This window comes from Neopelma chrysocephalum, unplaced genomic scaffold, assembly GCF_003984885.1.
Source record: "Neopelma chrysocephalum unplaced genomic scaffold, ASM398488v2 Primary Assembly neopelma1_183, whole genome shotgun sequence".
In the NCBI taxonomy this organism is placed as follows: domain Eukaryota; kingdom Metazoa; phylum Chordata; class Aves; order Passeriformes; family Pipridae; genus Neopelma; species Neopelma chrysocephalum.
Genome location: NW_020897845.1, coordinates 682481 through 698691, shown reverse-complemented (window position 1 = coordinate 698691; position 16211 = coordinate 682481). Strand labels below are relative to the sequence as shown.

The 16211-nt window shown below is 47.7% G+C and overlaps 1 protein-coding gene across 1 annotated transcript in view; it reads right to left on the bottom strand.

Moving 5' to 3' along the window:
* The window catches only part of RTN1 (reticulon 1), a 118324-nt gene that overhangs the window by 39212 nt on the left and 62901 nt on the right, over window positions 1–16211 (bottom strand). Inside the window, exons 2-3 of the mRNA XM_027702354.1 lie at window positions 13756–14493; window positions 8429–9211 (exon numbers count right to left, since the gene is read on the bottom strand). Of these exons, the coding sequence (XP_027558155.1) occupies window positions 8429–9211; window positions 13756–14493 (1521 nt within the window). The remainder of the gene's footprint in view (window positions 1–8428; window positions 9212–13755; window positions 14494–16211) is intronic.

The following is a 16211-nucleotide window of genomic DNA, read 5'->3' as shown; positions in this document are numbered from 1 at the left end:
TTTGTTTGAGTGCTACGACTGATGACAGCTCGTCAGAGGCAGCGCCTTGCTCTGAAAGGGAAAATATATGAAAACAGACGTATAAAGCCTGTAATTTTTTATAGCTCAGTACTTAACACATACAGGCAGTGGAGTAGAGAGCAGTCCCAAGAGAAGACATATGATCCTCCTACATTAAGCTATGCCCAATTTTAAAAGCACCTCTGAGCATCCAGTCACTGTGGTTAAGACAGTTTGACACGTACGCATTAGAAGTTTGACCTTACCCAATAGATGGGGAGTAATTTTCAGGAAAAGAGACAAAAATCAGGGGAGGAAACAGATGCTAGAGGTGAACTGGGCCAAATACTCAGGCTATGGATAACACAGGTTGTGAACTGAAGGCGTGGGATTTACTGAGGCATTTCTGAAGGTCATATCAAGGTCATGCTCTGGTAAATGTACATGGTTCTGACTGCTAGAGGGATTATTGCAGTAATCACCACTGCAGTAATCCCAGCGACTGCCCAGGCAAACCATTATCTGGGGAGAAAATCCCCTGTTCTTTGCTTTGTTCTGATCCTTTCCAGGGTTCATGCATCTCCTCTAAGTGACCACTCCTCACTTAGGAGACCCTGCTATGCTCCCACCAAACCAGGACTCCAGGAAGAGCTCCACAGTCAGCATCTGACTATCCATCAGCTCTTGTCCCCTCTGAGGAGGGGACAACCACTCCTGAGGCCAGAAAGGGCCAAACTCACACCTCCCTTCCTGAAAAAAAGGGGTCTGAGAGGAGTGAAAAGAAATCATGTACAACACAAACCTGCTGGTGTGTACACAATTCATTCCCACCACCACGACCCGCACGTCTCCAGGTTTCTCCTGCTCAGCTCTGGTGGAATTATCACAGCTTAATGGGTATAAAAAGCTGTAAGGTGGCAGCTGAATTGTATGAGCTGGCCAGAAATGTGGGGAGGTGAGCCACAGCCCAGTTCAAAGGCAGAAATATGCAGCTGTGAAGTTCCCCCTCCTCCTCCATGGGCAGACGAACATGCCCATGAGTTGCTGCTGGGATGAGGAAACTCCTCCAGTCACAGTGGCTGGAGATGACGTCTCCCCATTGCCTCAGTTGTCCAAAAGTCTCTGCAGTGAGACCTTGTGAGTGTCTGCAGAGCCCATGTCATCACAGCTCCCTGTTTATGTCCTATCACGTGTTCAGTTATTTTTTAGTTTCCTTGAATGGAGTGAAAGCTGAATGGCAAAGCAGATGGAAACCAAGACCTCTCAGTCTGCCATCTACTGCTAAACCTCCCAAAATACCAGGAATGTACCATGGAAAGGTGAATCCCTGGTACAAAACTGTTGTCTGCAAGACAATCACCCCTCACTCTGCTGCAGCTCTGCATGCCTCAGACGCTTTCATTTAAAACTCTTTTCTTACTCTTTATTGGCCATTTTGATCAATCTAGCCAATAAATAGCTAATTGACCATTTTTACCATAACTTCAGGTTGTAATACCTGTTCCTGATTCTTGGAAAACAGCTAATATCTAACACATTCAAGTTCTCAATTTCTCAAAAATAGACAAAATTGTCATAGTTAACTTCAGTTTTCCATTAGGCTTCTCCAACTCTTCAAAATTTCCTCCATTGCTATTCTCATGAAGAAAATTAAGAGCCAAATGACTTCAGGTAGGGAAACTTCGGTCAGCACAGCCTGTTGCATAAGTCTGAATAGACATTTCCTCTAGAGATTCCTCTTGCAGCAATGGAACTCAGTATCATAGAACCATAAAATCATTAAGGTTGGGAAAGATCTCTGAGTCCAAACATTAATGCAGCATCACCACGTTCACCACTAAATCATGTGCCCAAGTGCCTCCACACACCTTTTGAACACTTCTAGGGATGGTGAATCTACCACTTCCCTGGGCAGCCTATTCCAATACCTGAGCACCCTTCCTGTGAATAGATTTTCCCTCATAACCAATCTAAACCTCCCCTGGCACAACTTGAGGCCATTCCTCTTGTCCTGTCACTTATTACCTGGGAGAAGAGACTGACCCCCACCTGGTTACAACCTCCTGTCAGGGAGTTTTAGAGAAGTACAGGGTACCCCCTGAGCCTCCTTTTCTCCAGGATAATGTTGTGCTGCTGTAGTGGGTTCTAGAAGCCCAGTCCCAGCCTGTAGGGCAGGCAGTAATCCATCATCAGCATGGATGATCTCCATGAAAGTAACCTCCAAGGATTCAACCACTGGTAGAAAAGGAGAGAGGGAATAACAAGACAGTTCAGAAAGCTCCAAAATGTGACCACATAAGGAAAAAAAAATTAAGAAACTAGAATTGCTTAGCCTAAAGTAAAGAAGGACGGAAGAACAGCCAACTGTTCTTGATAGAGACCTGGGAGCTGGTAGAGGATCTGCCAACGGAGGCCTTTCCAAATGAGTCACAAGCATCTGTCAAGAGTGCTCTACCAGGAATCCTGGCTGGGGGCCAGGAGATGGGCTCTCAGGACCTTGTGAAGTTCCTGCCAGCCCACTCTGTCTGAAGATACACTGAGTGGTATCTGTTCTTTACCCTGCTCTGTGCTGTGCCTGCAGCTACCGGCGCTGAGGCATCATCACGCGACTGACCCAGATTTTCAGGCTCCAGCTCTTGGCTATCCCAAAACCTCTGCCTTTGCTGAGAAGATGGAGAGGCCAACAAGACCCTGAGCAACCTGACCAAATTGCTTTGAGAGCAAGGGGTTGTATCAGAGACCTCCACAGGTCCCTTCCCACCTGCATTGTTCCGTGTGTGAGGCAAGTCCACAGAGGTTCACCAGTCTACTCCAAGATTTCATGGGAAGGCCAGAACTAGATTCACATGTTTACTTCTCTGGACAGATTTTATCCCACTCCTCCTACAGCATCACAAGGTGCAGATGCTCCACCCACAGGCAGGACATCCCTCTCCCGTACACCTTTTCCAAGCAGGGACTTTCCAAAGGATGCAAAGCTACCGGAGCCCCATAAAAAGCAAACTGAAGCACGCAAAACAGATGGGCCAGAGTGTGGAGGCACTTACAGCAGATGGCACTAAAATATTAAACTAACATTGCCGTATGCTTAAGCCTTGGCCTGGCTTGCTGCTGATTGCAGATCCAGCCTGGTGAGAGCATGCAGATGAGAAATGAGCCTCAGATTGCTAAATCACCCAACCAAACACCCCCTTCCCATGGAAAAATGCCTCACTAGCAACTCCACCAGCAGCAGGGACGTGCTATCGCAATGCAGACAATGTTTAGCTGAACAAAAATCATTCCCAATAACTTCAGATCTTTCCTGGATCTCCACTGGAAAACCATCTCCTTGAGAAACTGTGCAAAATCAGTTTGACTGTGGCACCAAATGGGGGAACACAGTGAGAAATCAAAGGAGAAACGCCCACACTGCTTAGTGTTTGTCTACTGTGTGATGGGACAGCACAAGAGGCACCATGGAGAAGGGAAAACACATTCTTCAACCCAGGGAATTCACCAGTGTCACTCCAAAATCAGAAGTGATCCTGACTGCAGCTTGTGACACTACCTGAGAGACACCAGGCCACCACATAAAAATGGGTGGCCCTGAACCCTGCTGTCCCTCATGGGGGCTCAGAGCCACAGCTGCCACACCAAGGGTGTGTTTTAAGGACATGCTCTTGTAGGAGACTAACCAGAGTAATGCTATGAAAGCATAAGGCATCAAAATCAGAATGCCTCATAGCAGGGTGGCATAGGACTGTGCTGCAGAATAATGCACTTGAGATTATTAATTTTATTTGACTGTGTTTTCAGCAAGATCTTGCCTGGAGACTGGGTCCTGACAGTTGTGTCATCTAACATGTGAGTGACAGCCAACTCAACAGCCCCAGGCCTGTAGTTTCCTTTTACTAAGTGAAATTTTGCCGTAAAATAAAAACAAAGTAACCATTACTATGAATGTCCACATCTCTTTCTTTTTTTTATAACCTGGGCTCAGACATCTGACCTGAAAGGTAACAAGCTGCATTTCATGCAATGGATCAAGAAGAAGAAATCTAATACTGTCACTGAAGGAGAGGCTGGGGAGAGACATATTGCTCCAGCATAAGGGAATTCTGCTCAGGACCGGGTCCGCAGGCTGTGGGACACCAGCCAGGCCACCCTGTCAGAGAGGAACCGGCAGGCACTGCAAGAGAAGATAGGAAAGGACTCAGCCAAGAAGCTCCTTCCCAGCTTGCCTTGGTCCAGGCTTCTTTTGGGCTTCTTGCAGACTTCTCCAGGCCAAAGGATGCATATTTCCAGGACAGCAGGTCTTTTCCTGAAGTTTCCTGTATGCCCAAGCCATGTGGAAGCCCAGAACATAATAAAAATAAAAAAGAAACTGAGCTGGCACCCTCCCTTCCTGCAGAGCCACAGCCAGATGTGCTCTAAGCCCTGTTGCATAAGGGCTGCATCCACCTCTGGGAGGAGATGCCAGGAGTGATGCGAGGGCAGCAACAGCCACACAGCAGATGTTTGGCCACAGCTCTGCCTTCCCCTCTGTGCTCTGCAGGAGGAGAAGGAGTTGGCAGCACTAACACAGGTAGCAACAGCACAACTCCGGCCAAAGCCAAGCCTGTGTTGCATCAAGCAAGGTGATTGTTCTGACCATGTGGAAAAGTGGGAGAGGCTGCTTGGCAGTTCATGGCATGGGAAGAGCTCCACTCTATGAAATCATGACAGTCAGCCCCGGTAAAATGGAGGTAGGAAGTCACTGCCCATTTTTGTTATTGCCACTGGATGGCAATAGACGTTAAGCAGAGACATTGAGTTATCACTGCGCAAACCGCACATGCACTTGCTGTGCTCCACCTTGTTATTTAGGGGGATGGCCATGGTTTCAGCACGTCTGACAGATACAGCAGAAAGGTCTTCGAGGCAGGAAGCCACAGACTGGCAGCAACACAATCAGCAAGACTGTTCCTGGGGCCAGGTTGTACACTGGGCTTTCCCTTTGCACAGTTTCTCCACATATTTCCCACACTCAAAATCAATTTTTGTCTTGCCAGCCCAGGGCAAACACTTCTGATGAGCCGTGAAAAGTATATTTAATGCCATGGATAGGAGTGAAAAAACACTTGGTGGGATTAAAGTATCAACAATGAAATAGTTAATGTTTTCATGTGAAACTGTTGGCTGACTGGTTTTAAATTACATTCACCTGGCCAGAGGCCACAGAAAGATCTATAGCAGGGTGTCAAAAACACAGTCAGGCATGTTGAATAGCTTCATTTGATCATCAGTTTCCTAATGAATCTCCAGAAGTGCTGGGCTAGCACTGCTTGCTGTGGCCATAGGGGATCAGTCCCCACCTGGACTCCCTGAACATCTCTAAAACCTTGCCTTAAGAAGGATGTGCGGTGGTAGCATAACATTTCCAATGTGATGTGTAACAAGGAGGTAACAGGAAACAATGAAGGTTTTTCTGTTTTGTGTTTTTAAGAAGTACATAGTCACATCTTGTTACTATTCTTTTATGACAGATGACTATAATTAAGTTAATTCCCTTAATGAATGATGACACTGCATGATGATATCACTCTGCTGCACCTCTGCTGTGTGCCACTGCCACATCTCCCTCTGTTCTCATCACTTGGGCCAAGTGTGGCCGGTGCCAAATGCCTGCCAGGTGCATCTCAATTGGTGTATGATACATATGTGATGCCATGATGTAAAGCTTTGCCAGGACCTCAAGCTGATATTATGAAAGCTGTCCCTGTCCTCTTGGATGTGCTCTGCCACATCATTTCCCTGCCAGCCAATGCAGCTCCAGGCTGATGGATCTTGGGAGGATCCATGAGGGATGCTCTGGTTCCACCAAGCCACTTAACACACTTTGCAGTTTACCTCTGATAACTGATAAACTGCTGAGAGATTTCATGTGAATTCTCTGAGTGAGTGTTGTGAAACAAGTCCTCTCAGAAAAAGAAACCCATACTCTACCCTCAACATAAAAAATTAACTACCCCCCAGACACAACAACCCGCTCAGCAAGTACCTGTGACTGGAAGACAGCGTAAACCAGACCCCACTATCATCCACACTTTCTTGTCTTGACCACACCTCCCCATACCTTAAAATCAGCTTTAAAAAAAGACACATAAGTTTTAGCAGCAATGCCCTTGAGAGGCTTTATGTTTTTGTTTTCCTTGCCTTAGGCACCAGAGTGTCTCAAGGGAGAAAAGCACATACTGAAATAGTCTTCTTTGCACTGCCAAGTAGCAATTAGCTGTCTTGTGAGGAAAAGTTCCTGCCACTACTGACTGTCCTGTGGGAATAAAGATAGGAAACACAGACACACTGTGACACAAGGAGAAACGCTGCTCATGCACGTGGATTTTCCCTGACCACCATATGAGAAGAAGTCTCTGTCATCATCGGGTTGGGCAATGACAGAAATTAGAAGAGACATGAAAGTTAGGCCAAAAAAAAATCTGAATACGATTAAGGGGGACTGAAAATTGTAACAGAGCCTGAAATTTCAAAATTGAGGAACAGGCCACTAGCTGCCCCTGTGATAGTCCCCGACTACTTTCCCAATCCAAGACAAATTGTTAGTTGTCTGCCCAGAACATCACACAGTGCATGGCAGTTGCAGAGACCCAATGCTAGACACTGCAGGAGCAGTGTTTAAGGTAAATTTAATCAGCCCTACAGCTGCTGTGGTTTGGGCAGGGCCTCATCTAGTCCTGTAAAAAAGGGAATTTGGGAAGGGGGAAAGAAATGTCAGAGCTCATCCTATTTGTGAGGGAGATGAGATGCACAGCATGACATTGCAAGCTCTGAGAATCTGGCAGGAAAACACACTTACAAGCAATAATCATATGTTTCTTGTTCAGCCTATTAATGTCATTAGTTCATTACTGCTAAGAATCAGTATTAACATATGTTTTTTGTGTTGCAAATCTTGCAGCCCTCAGCACATCATGCAAGTTCAGGCTGTTTCCTCGCTAGACTTGCACGCTTGAGTTCACAGCAATAGGTAAATCGGTTTTAAGTGTGCCACTTTCACATTCCTGCCACATCTCCAGGCCACCGTGTGGGCAACCTCTGCACAAACGCAGATAGAGGAAAAAGATGCTCTTTAAGCCGTGGGTGTGTGATCCTCCCCCTCCTCCAATCCCTATCCAGCTGTTTGCAAGGAAGCAGCAGCTCTCTGAGTTGCAAAAACAACACCCGAGGAGAGCCATGGACAGTGGCTGCCCTCCAGCCCAGCTGGGGAGAAAACAGAGGGGCAGGCGTGGGGCAGCCCAGTGTCCCTCCCTTCCACACCAGCCTAGACAGCCAGAGGCACACAAAGATTCTGGCAACTTAAAGCTGACATCTTGCAAAAAATAAAGTACCTTTTCCTCTTGTGTGCTTTGTGAACTAAGCCCGTTACAGGCTGCAGGGACCCCCCGGCAGTGTCACTGTGCAGTGACCGTGTGCTGCCCCTCAGTCCTCAGGGTTCAGCTCAAACTAAAACCTGGTGGTGGTGTGTCTAGAGGTTTGGTGGTTGCTGTTAGACCACAGTGCCTGGCACAGCAAGCCTGGACCTGGCTGGCTCTGCACTGGCTTTGAAGGGGTCCCGTGGGGAGACAAGTGCCCTCAAGCTCATTTGAGTACCAGGAAAGTGTCCTGCCCAGTGCTGGATTAGGGAAGGGGCTCTCAGAGGGGTGCACAGGATGCCCCTTAAGGAACGCAGAGCTGGGAGGAGCCACCCATCCCCCTGCACTGGAAGCATATGCAAAAACCCTTGTTATATTAAGGATGGAGGGTGTCAGCCACCATGAGAGAGATTCATTTAAGCTGCACCAGCTTCAGAGTCATAGAATCACAGAATGGTTTGGGTCAGAAGGGACCTTAAATATCTAGTTCCAAATCCCCTTCCATGGGCAGGGGCACCTTCCACTAGACCAGGTTGCTCAAAGTCCCATCCAACCTGGCCATGAACACTTCCATAAAAACCCAGACCCATCAAACTCAACTCCTCTCCTCCTCCAAATCTTTCTCTTTTCCTAAATGTATCCTGGAAATCATTAACCTCACACTTCTGAGAGGTGCAGCACTACCTCCCTGACTGCACTCCTTCCCTGGGACCAGGCAGGATTTGTTCCTCTTTGTCCTCCAGATGTCTGATATATGAATCAGCCTTATCCTACTGTGGTTCCTGCACGATCCTGCATCTATTTTCTTAAGCCTAAAAATTATTGTTGCTGGTACCTTTTTCTTTCCCTAAGAGAATGGGCAGGTCGGGGATGATATATTTGTTAACAGGCATACCCAGCTTCCAGCTGAGGATATCCAATGCCAGCACCTCCCCCTGCTCAGCACTACTAACATCTCCCCTGCAAGGAACAGGCACTTCTCCCTCCTCTCCCTTCTAATCAGCACTGCAAAAACCAACATAAACATCTGCATTTACCTTTCTGCTTATTTAAAAACGGCAGTAGGAACGAAGCCAAGGGACTTCTTTTGCCAAAGTCCTTGGAAGACACTTTACTTTGGTTAACAACAGTTTCTTCGATGGGTTTCTTCAGGATTACTCTTTCCTTCAGCTCCTCAGTGCTGACGGCAGAGGTCGGGGGCTCAGCACCTATTTTTGGTGCAACAAAGGAGCTTTTCAGGTAGGACGAGGACTCTGCCAGGTTTTCCCTGTTCATCCTGCTCTCTGTCATTTTACTGGCTTCATAGTCTGAGGCGTCGGTGCGCGAGCTGTTCTCTTCCTTGATAATGTCCATGACCTTGGGCTTCATCAGAGGGGAGTCCTGCTCCCTCTTTGGGCTCTCTTCGGAGGCCGAGGAGGCGTCACAGGACTCGATGATGAGCTCGCTGTCGAGCTCAGCCTCCCGCTCCTCCCGCAGGATGCTGTACTGGATGGAGGGGGAGGCGGGCGATGGAGGGGGCCCTCCGATGTGGCTGAAGGTCATGTAGTTGGAGTGCAGCACCTCCTCGGCAGCCAGGGGGTCCTCTGAGACCAGCTCGATCTCCGAGTCCCCCGACTCGGCGCTGCTGGCCTCGTTATCCGCGTGTGAGGAGCCCACGGGGCGCCCGTGTTTGGCCCGCTGGTCTCTCTTCTCGGTGGGAAGGGCTGGAGACTTCTGTGCCTCTGAGGTCTCAAAGGAAAAGCTCTTTGCTTCCTTGATGGCACTGATGAGCTCATCCTCCGACAGGCTGCCTTTGCCCTGCGACTCTGAGCCGGACGGTTCTGCCACCCAGAAAAAAAAGTAGGGGGGGAAAAGAAGAAGAATTAGAAATCATGTTTTCTACCTGCTTAGGGAACAAATACAACAGATTTCACATCAGCATATTTCCCTCTAGCAGGGTTGGTAACACAGGCACAAAATCTACCCATCTGGGATGACTAACAGTAATAACAGCTTGTCCTTATAGAGCTTTTCCCATGCATGTACTCTTTATAAAAGAAGTATCATTAACGTCATTGACTGAGGAAAAAGCTGAGGTACCTGGCAGTGCTGGTCACTACTTGACCAGTGGCTCAGCAACATGCTTTTCACCAGGAAAATCACGAGTCATGAGGAACATGGGCTCATGGCACATATGAAAGCATCAGATTTTCTGTTCTGGGGATATTGATACAGATCTGCTCTGAGGACAAACACACACACACACAGGGCTCCTGACACTGCTGATCCTAACAAACCATGTGTAGTTACTAATAGCTTTGTCAAACTTTAGCTTTCAGGTGTGGAAAGTTCCAGGTCAAAAACTTTTCTCAGTTGTGGTTTGGTTTTGGTCTTGGTGGCTTTTTTGTTTGTTTGTGGGGTTTTTGTTTGTTTTGTTGCTGTTGTTGTTGTTTGGGCTTGGGGTTTGTGGGGTTTATTTTGTTTGGGTTTTTTCACAGGGTGTGGGTGGTGAATTTTTAGCTTGGTTGGGTCCAAGAATGAAACTAATTTTTTTACCATAATTCTTAATATAATTGTGAACTACATTAACCAAGATAATTACTAACTTGTCACCCAAAATTCAAAACAAAGAAAACCAACAATGTAGTCTGCATTTTCTGTCTCACTCTGGAAAAAGATATAATCAGAGAGTGAAAATGAGCAAGTGAAAGGTCTGGGTGGTCACCCGGGATTAGCAAGGAGCCCACATCCTGTCCTTGAAGGGAGCTGAGCACCAGACTTCTCAGCTGTTCTACCTCCCTGTATATCCCTTTACCATGTGAGATTCTGTAATGAAATAAGAAAGGAAGTGAATTTGCCTGTAAAGTGTTCACAGTAAGCAGTGACAGAGGCAGTATGAGGTGCATCAGCAGCTGTCTTGAGTTACTCCATTGGGGAACAGGCTTTCCTTGGTCATTCACAGAGCATCAGCCAGCCCCAGAACCCAGACTGCACCTGGTGCATCGACTATAAGGCCAGACAGGCCACCTGAGTCTGTCTGTGCCCAGAGGGGACCATGGCAGCAGTTTTACACCCATTCCCTGCTGTCACCTGGCCACTGCCACCTCCTGATCACCCACTTCCATCTTGCACTTTCCTGAGCCAGAGATCCCTGCTATCCACACACAAGACCCTCTCTTTGTGGGGGAAAAAAAGGCTGAATTTCCCCAGTCAAGGACATGTGGAAATTTGCCCCCTGGACTCCTGGGTGCTCATTCTCTGATTTTAAGTCATTATTAATGTGACGGCACTCACTAAGTGGCATTGCAGATTGTGGTGTGTCAAGAAAGCCATCAGGAGAATAGACCCCCAAGTTTCCTCCTGCAGATGCTGGTGAAGAGGCCCATGGCAGGACACTGCCTGCATCCACACAACTGGGTACCCCAACAGAGTGGAGGAAGGTTTCCAGCCCCTTGTTTACAGATGGGGATCTCTGAGCTGACCTGCCCCTGGCTCCTAGTGGATATTTGCCTTCAGCCCAGCCCTGCTTTGCAGCCACTGGCATCGGCCCCCTAAGCCCATCCAGCTGCCCTGGCCACATCTGGAAGCTCCTTTAAAACAGAGGGTGGGAAAGAGACTTTATTAGATCTGGCCTGGGATAAAACAGCACCAAGACTGACAGAGTTCAAGAAGATTTTGGACAACATTCTCAGGTACATGGTGTGATTCTTGGGGCTGTTCTGTGCAGGGCCAAGAGTTGGACTCAATGATCCCTGTGGTTCCCTTCCAAGTCAGAATACTCTATGATTCTATGAAAACCATTATTTCTGGATACTTCCTGACTTAATTTCTCGTGGCAGTAGTATAGTTGATTTCTTCCTAATCCTATGCCTTCCTCAAGATGATTCAGGTAAAGGGGGAGGTTTTGATGATGGCACACCCATGTCATCATGTCTTGTTGGGATATGGGCAAGAAAAACAACCTCCCCACAACCCCTCCAAGCAATTTTAGTTTATGTATCTAGCAATACACGTCAACAATAATTTCAAGCCCATGTTGTTGGCATATCTGCAGCTCCTCCAACAAAACAGCCCTTTTGGAGCACATCTCTCTTGCATGAAAACATCCTTCTGCACCCCAGAGCGTGGCCGCAGATGGGATTAAGGTGTCAGGGCTGTAACAACGCACTCCTGTCTGGATGCTGGGAAGTTTCTGTTGCACTGGGAGCCTGTGCATCCTTCTCCTCTGGCTGCAGGAAGCTGCATGAGCCGTGCTGCTCTCTTGCATCCCGGCATGTGAGTGTTTTCTCCCTGAGCAATGACTTAATCCGGCACACGTCCAAACAGACATGTGACTTCCAGCCCTCGTAGCGCAGCAACGCGCCGTCCCTGGGCTTCACCCCGCTCCTGCCTGTGCTGGCAGTCTGTAACTCTCAGCCATGGCATTTACCTTGTGAATAAAACAGCCCTTTGTGGCCAGCAGCAGGGTGTCACATTTACTGCTGGCACGGGCAAGCGTATAAAAATACCCGCGGCCTTTCAGCGCCAGCACAGTGCAGGAACAGAGCACGGCTTCCTTCCCCAGAAAGATGACGGCCAGTAATTAGAAGCAAAATGTTTTCAAAAGTCTTGATCCCAGCAGGGGGTAGCCGGGGGGCTTTGCCAGAATGCTTGAGGGGCACCTAGGAGCGGCGACTTTGCTGGGTCACTGGGTGGGAATAGCGAGGGCAGGTTTTTGATTTCTCCCTCGCTTTTGAGTGCGGAGTCTGGGCGCAGCACATCCCAGGCTGTGGGAAAGGGGGGATTTCCAGAGGAAACACCCCTTGGGAGCGAGCCCTTAGAAGAAGATGCCTGCTTCTTTCCTCAGTGTGATGGATAAACAGTGCTTCTGGCTTTCCAGCATCTCAGTACGAGGCAGTGGGACCTCCCAGGGCTGTTTGGGCAGTGCTGGGGATCTTTGCCCATGGAGAGGAACATTTCCGTGCTGTCAATTATTCCGGCCACACCAGTGCCTCGCAGAAAGGCAGCAGCCCTGAGGCTCTGCAACAGACTGTTCAGCTATTTTGCTGGGATACATTTATCAAGTGTTCCAAAGGCAGCCTTGAAGGGTTGCCAAAAACTGAATAAATAACAGTAAGTGCCTGAAGTCCCTAATTACCTTGAAGTGCAAAAAAAAAAATTGATAAAAAATGGCATGTCTCAGGAGTAGCATGTGATGTCGCCCAGCCAAATAAAAGAAAAATGGGACTCTGAAATCTGTTAATTATCTAAAGTTTCTGGCTGATACAGGCAGGATAAACTCACAGCTGTGGTGGGTCTTTCTGTCTCCTTTTCATATATGAGAGTGTACAAATGCACACTAAGGAACTAAATAATTCTCTGAGGGTAGGGATTTCCTCTCTGGGTGGAAATCTCAGGCTGCTAATTTAACAAAATTCTAATTGAGTTTTTTAAATGCTCCTAGATGTCATCAAAACCATGACAATTTCAGCTCGGGAATGTCCATTGTCAAATGTCAAGTGCTCACTGTCGAAGGATTTTGATCCAAGATGCTGAAATTTAATTTCCAGTTTGAAAACTCTGCTTCCTGTCACAGAACTTTATCATGTTTTAAAATATTATACTACTTACATATTTTAGCAGTGTATAATAGGGAAAATGAGGAATAGATGTTATGTACTACTGCAGTAATCAGACAATAAGAGAAGGTATTAACATGGGATTTTGATGCCCCTCCAACAGAAATCATGAGCCTTTAAAAGAGACTGGCCCTTTTTCCCTCCAGTCCCCTTTGTAAGTGAGGTGACAGCATTTCCCTCCTCAGCACTTCATAAATGCAGCACTTTCACATGAAAACAGCACTTATATTTAACAATGTAACCTTAGTCTCGGCAAGAGCAAAGAGGTGTCAAGTCAGCCATTAAAATTTTTAGAAAATGAACCCAGACAATTGCAGTGCCCTGATCCCACACACCTCATTTCCCTTGGGGAGTCTGGACAGCCAGGGTGACCAAGAGACCTCCAAATCATCATGATCTAGCTCAAAATGTTGCCTAGATGAAGACACTCCCAGAGGTACACACTAGTACACAACTTCCCTTTGAGGAGAGATCTCTGGGGAGACTGGGATTAGCAATCTTGGATTTCTTTCCATACAGCAAGGGCAGCTCATCCTGAGCAGTGTGTTGGTGATGGGTAACACTGTTTGCATTCCCTTTCAGTTCAGCAACACAAAGTGGTGCCTGAGCACAGCAGAAACACCTGAACCGTGGAGTCTCATTAATGTCCTCCCACAACCCCTTACACCCACCACAAACCCATAGCAATTCCCCAGCGTGCAGGGCTACAACTGCAACCACTTTCTGAATAGCAAAAAACCAGTGCCCTGCCCCAGCATCAGCATTACCTGTGCCAGAGGATGGTGGTGTGACAGACCCCGGGCTCTCATCTTCTGGCTCTGACACTGTCACCGTTGGTACCACCTCACGGCTCGGCTTCAGACCAGTTTCTGGATGAGTGGGGCTGGACTCTTTGCTGGCAGCTTCCCTGGCGCTTTCTGTCTCGGTGAGTGTGATCTTGACGGGGGCTGTAACCACGGAGGCACCGTGCTGATCTCCAGACCTTCTGTCTTCAAGAGGGTCTTGCTCTTTGGCTGCCTTCGTGCCCTCCGGCGCCGTCCGCTGAGGTTCAGCAGTGTGGGTGGACCCAGCGGGTGCTCCCCGGTACTTCTCGATAAGGCCTGGGCTCTCATCTTCTGAGTCAGAGTCATGCTTGCCTTGGTATTTTATTTCTTCTGATCTACTCATGTCCATGTATTTATAACCTTCTACTTTCATGGGATCTGCTAAGGTTTTATTGACTTCAGTAGACTCTGCAGGAGTCATCTCTATTCCCGAATCTGAGCTAAACAAGCCACGGGACTCAAACCCAGTCACATCTTGAACGGGATGCCCCAGAGTGTTAAACCCCTCTGTGCTGCCTGAGCAGGGAATGGGAGTGTTTTCCTGCTGATAAATGCCCATGTAATAGGTGGAGTCCCGCGGGGTGGTGTAGTGGACATCGGAGATCAGAGAGGTGTAGAAGGAGTTGTCGCCCCCGTTGGCAGTGGAGCCATAGTCGAAGAGGTGAGATGAGGCTGTGACACCTAAAGCAAAGACACAAAAAAACGAGGCATGGTAAGAGACAAGTGCTTGCATGCATCAAGTTTTCTGCAAAGCCGCACTTACCCCCTGCTGATTTTATATTTGGTCTGTGCACCAGACTTGGCTTCGCTTGCAAGCTCTTTGGGACTGTCTCTTTTTATACCTTTGGGCAACATAGTAGTACAATCTGTCAGACAAGGCTTCCAGCTGCTGGTCTATCTTAAAATAGCCATAAATGATCCTGATAGTTACTAACATTCCCGGCCAATGTTTTCCCAGCCTGTGAATAAAAACTTCCAGTGATGGCAATCTCACAGCCTCCCCCACAATCCAGCTCAGGGGCTCAGCATCCAATATTCTATTCTATTCTATTCTTACAGAATATTCTGAGTTGGAAGGGACCCACGAGGATCATCAAGTCCAATTATGAAGTGAATGGCCCATACAAGGGTCAGTCCTGCTACTTGCTTATACCCACCATGCTTATACCCACTGAGCTAATCCTTGAAACAAATCTAATACCCAATAAAAAAGCATTTTTTTTTATTTTAAATGCAAAGAACAGGAGGAGTTTCATCCTAAGGAAACTTTTCATTAAGAAAAAAATTCTGCTGGACAGAAATCGAGAGGGAAAGTTGGTAGACAGATTTAGATTTCATTTTCTCTTTTAGGAGTAGCTGCCCTAAATTTGTAAAACACCAAGGCAGAGACTAAACAACCTAATTTAGTGATTTCCACATGTTCAGAAAGCTGCACCCTGTGTGCATCATCCACAAATCATGCTGGCATGAAGGTGGTTAAACCTCAACCCACACCCATGCATCATTTTCATACGCTGCCTCTAATTCCCTCTGTCACGCTTTCAGTTCCTGGGGACGACACTAATTAAATTAGAAGCAATGGCCACTCTCGCTTTGCAGCGTTCATACAAAGCACAGCTCAACAACAGGAACAGCAAGATTCCCCATGAGGCAGGCGGGAAGACAGATTTTTATAGGGGCTGAGGGAACGGGATGAGAAGGAACAAAGCCAGTGTCCGCAGGAGCTGGTGCCTGCGGGAGGGCGTAGCCTGTTAACCCCTTGTGTGCTGATGCACCCTGCACCCCGGGGGCTGGCTGGATTTCTCTGACCTCTCCTCATCACCTGCAAGGGATGGGGTGCTCCTGACCTGCTCCACATGTGCCATGTCCTGGGCTGCCATGCACAGTGCAAACTTCACAGTGGCAAACTGCCCCCCCCCAGTGCAAACTTCACAGTATATATTAAAGGGGACATTGCTGCAGTTGCAAAGCCAGAAGCTGGGAAATGTCAGCGTGAAAGCTTCTGAGCTACTTGCATTTGGGTACTTGCTTTCTCCTTGCACACACAGGATGATACTGTCTCTAGACACCATCACACTGCCTTTTCCCACAGTTCTGCGTGCATTAGGCACATGCAGCTCATTTAGTGAGCCCCGAAGCAGTTTTTTTCTCCTGTAACACTGTTCAGGCTGTAGCTGTAGGCTTTATTTTACTGCACATGCAGCTCATTTAGTGAGCCCCAAAGCAGTTTTTTCTCCCATAACACTGTTCAGGCTGTAGCTGCAGGCTTTGTTTTACTGCACAGCCTCACTGGATTTGATGTGCACATCCCAAGCCCTGCACAAAGGCAGAGTGACCATTTCCCTCATCATTTTTGCATTGTTGTGATGATGTGCAAGCAACTTCTCTTCCCTGGGCCT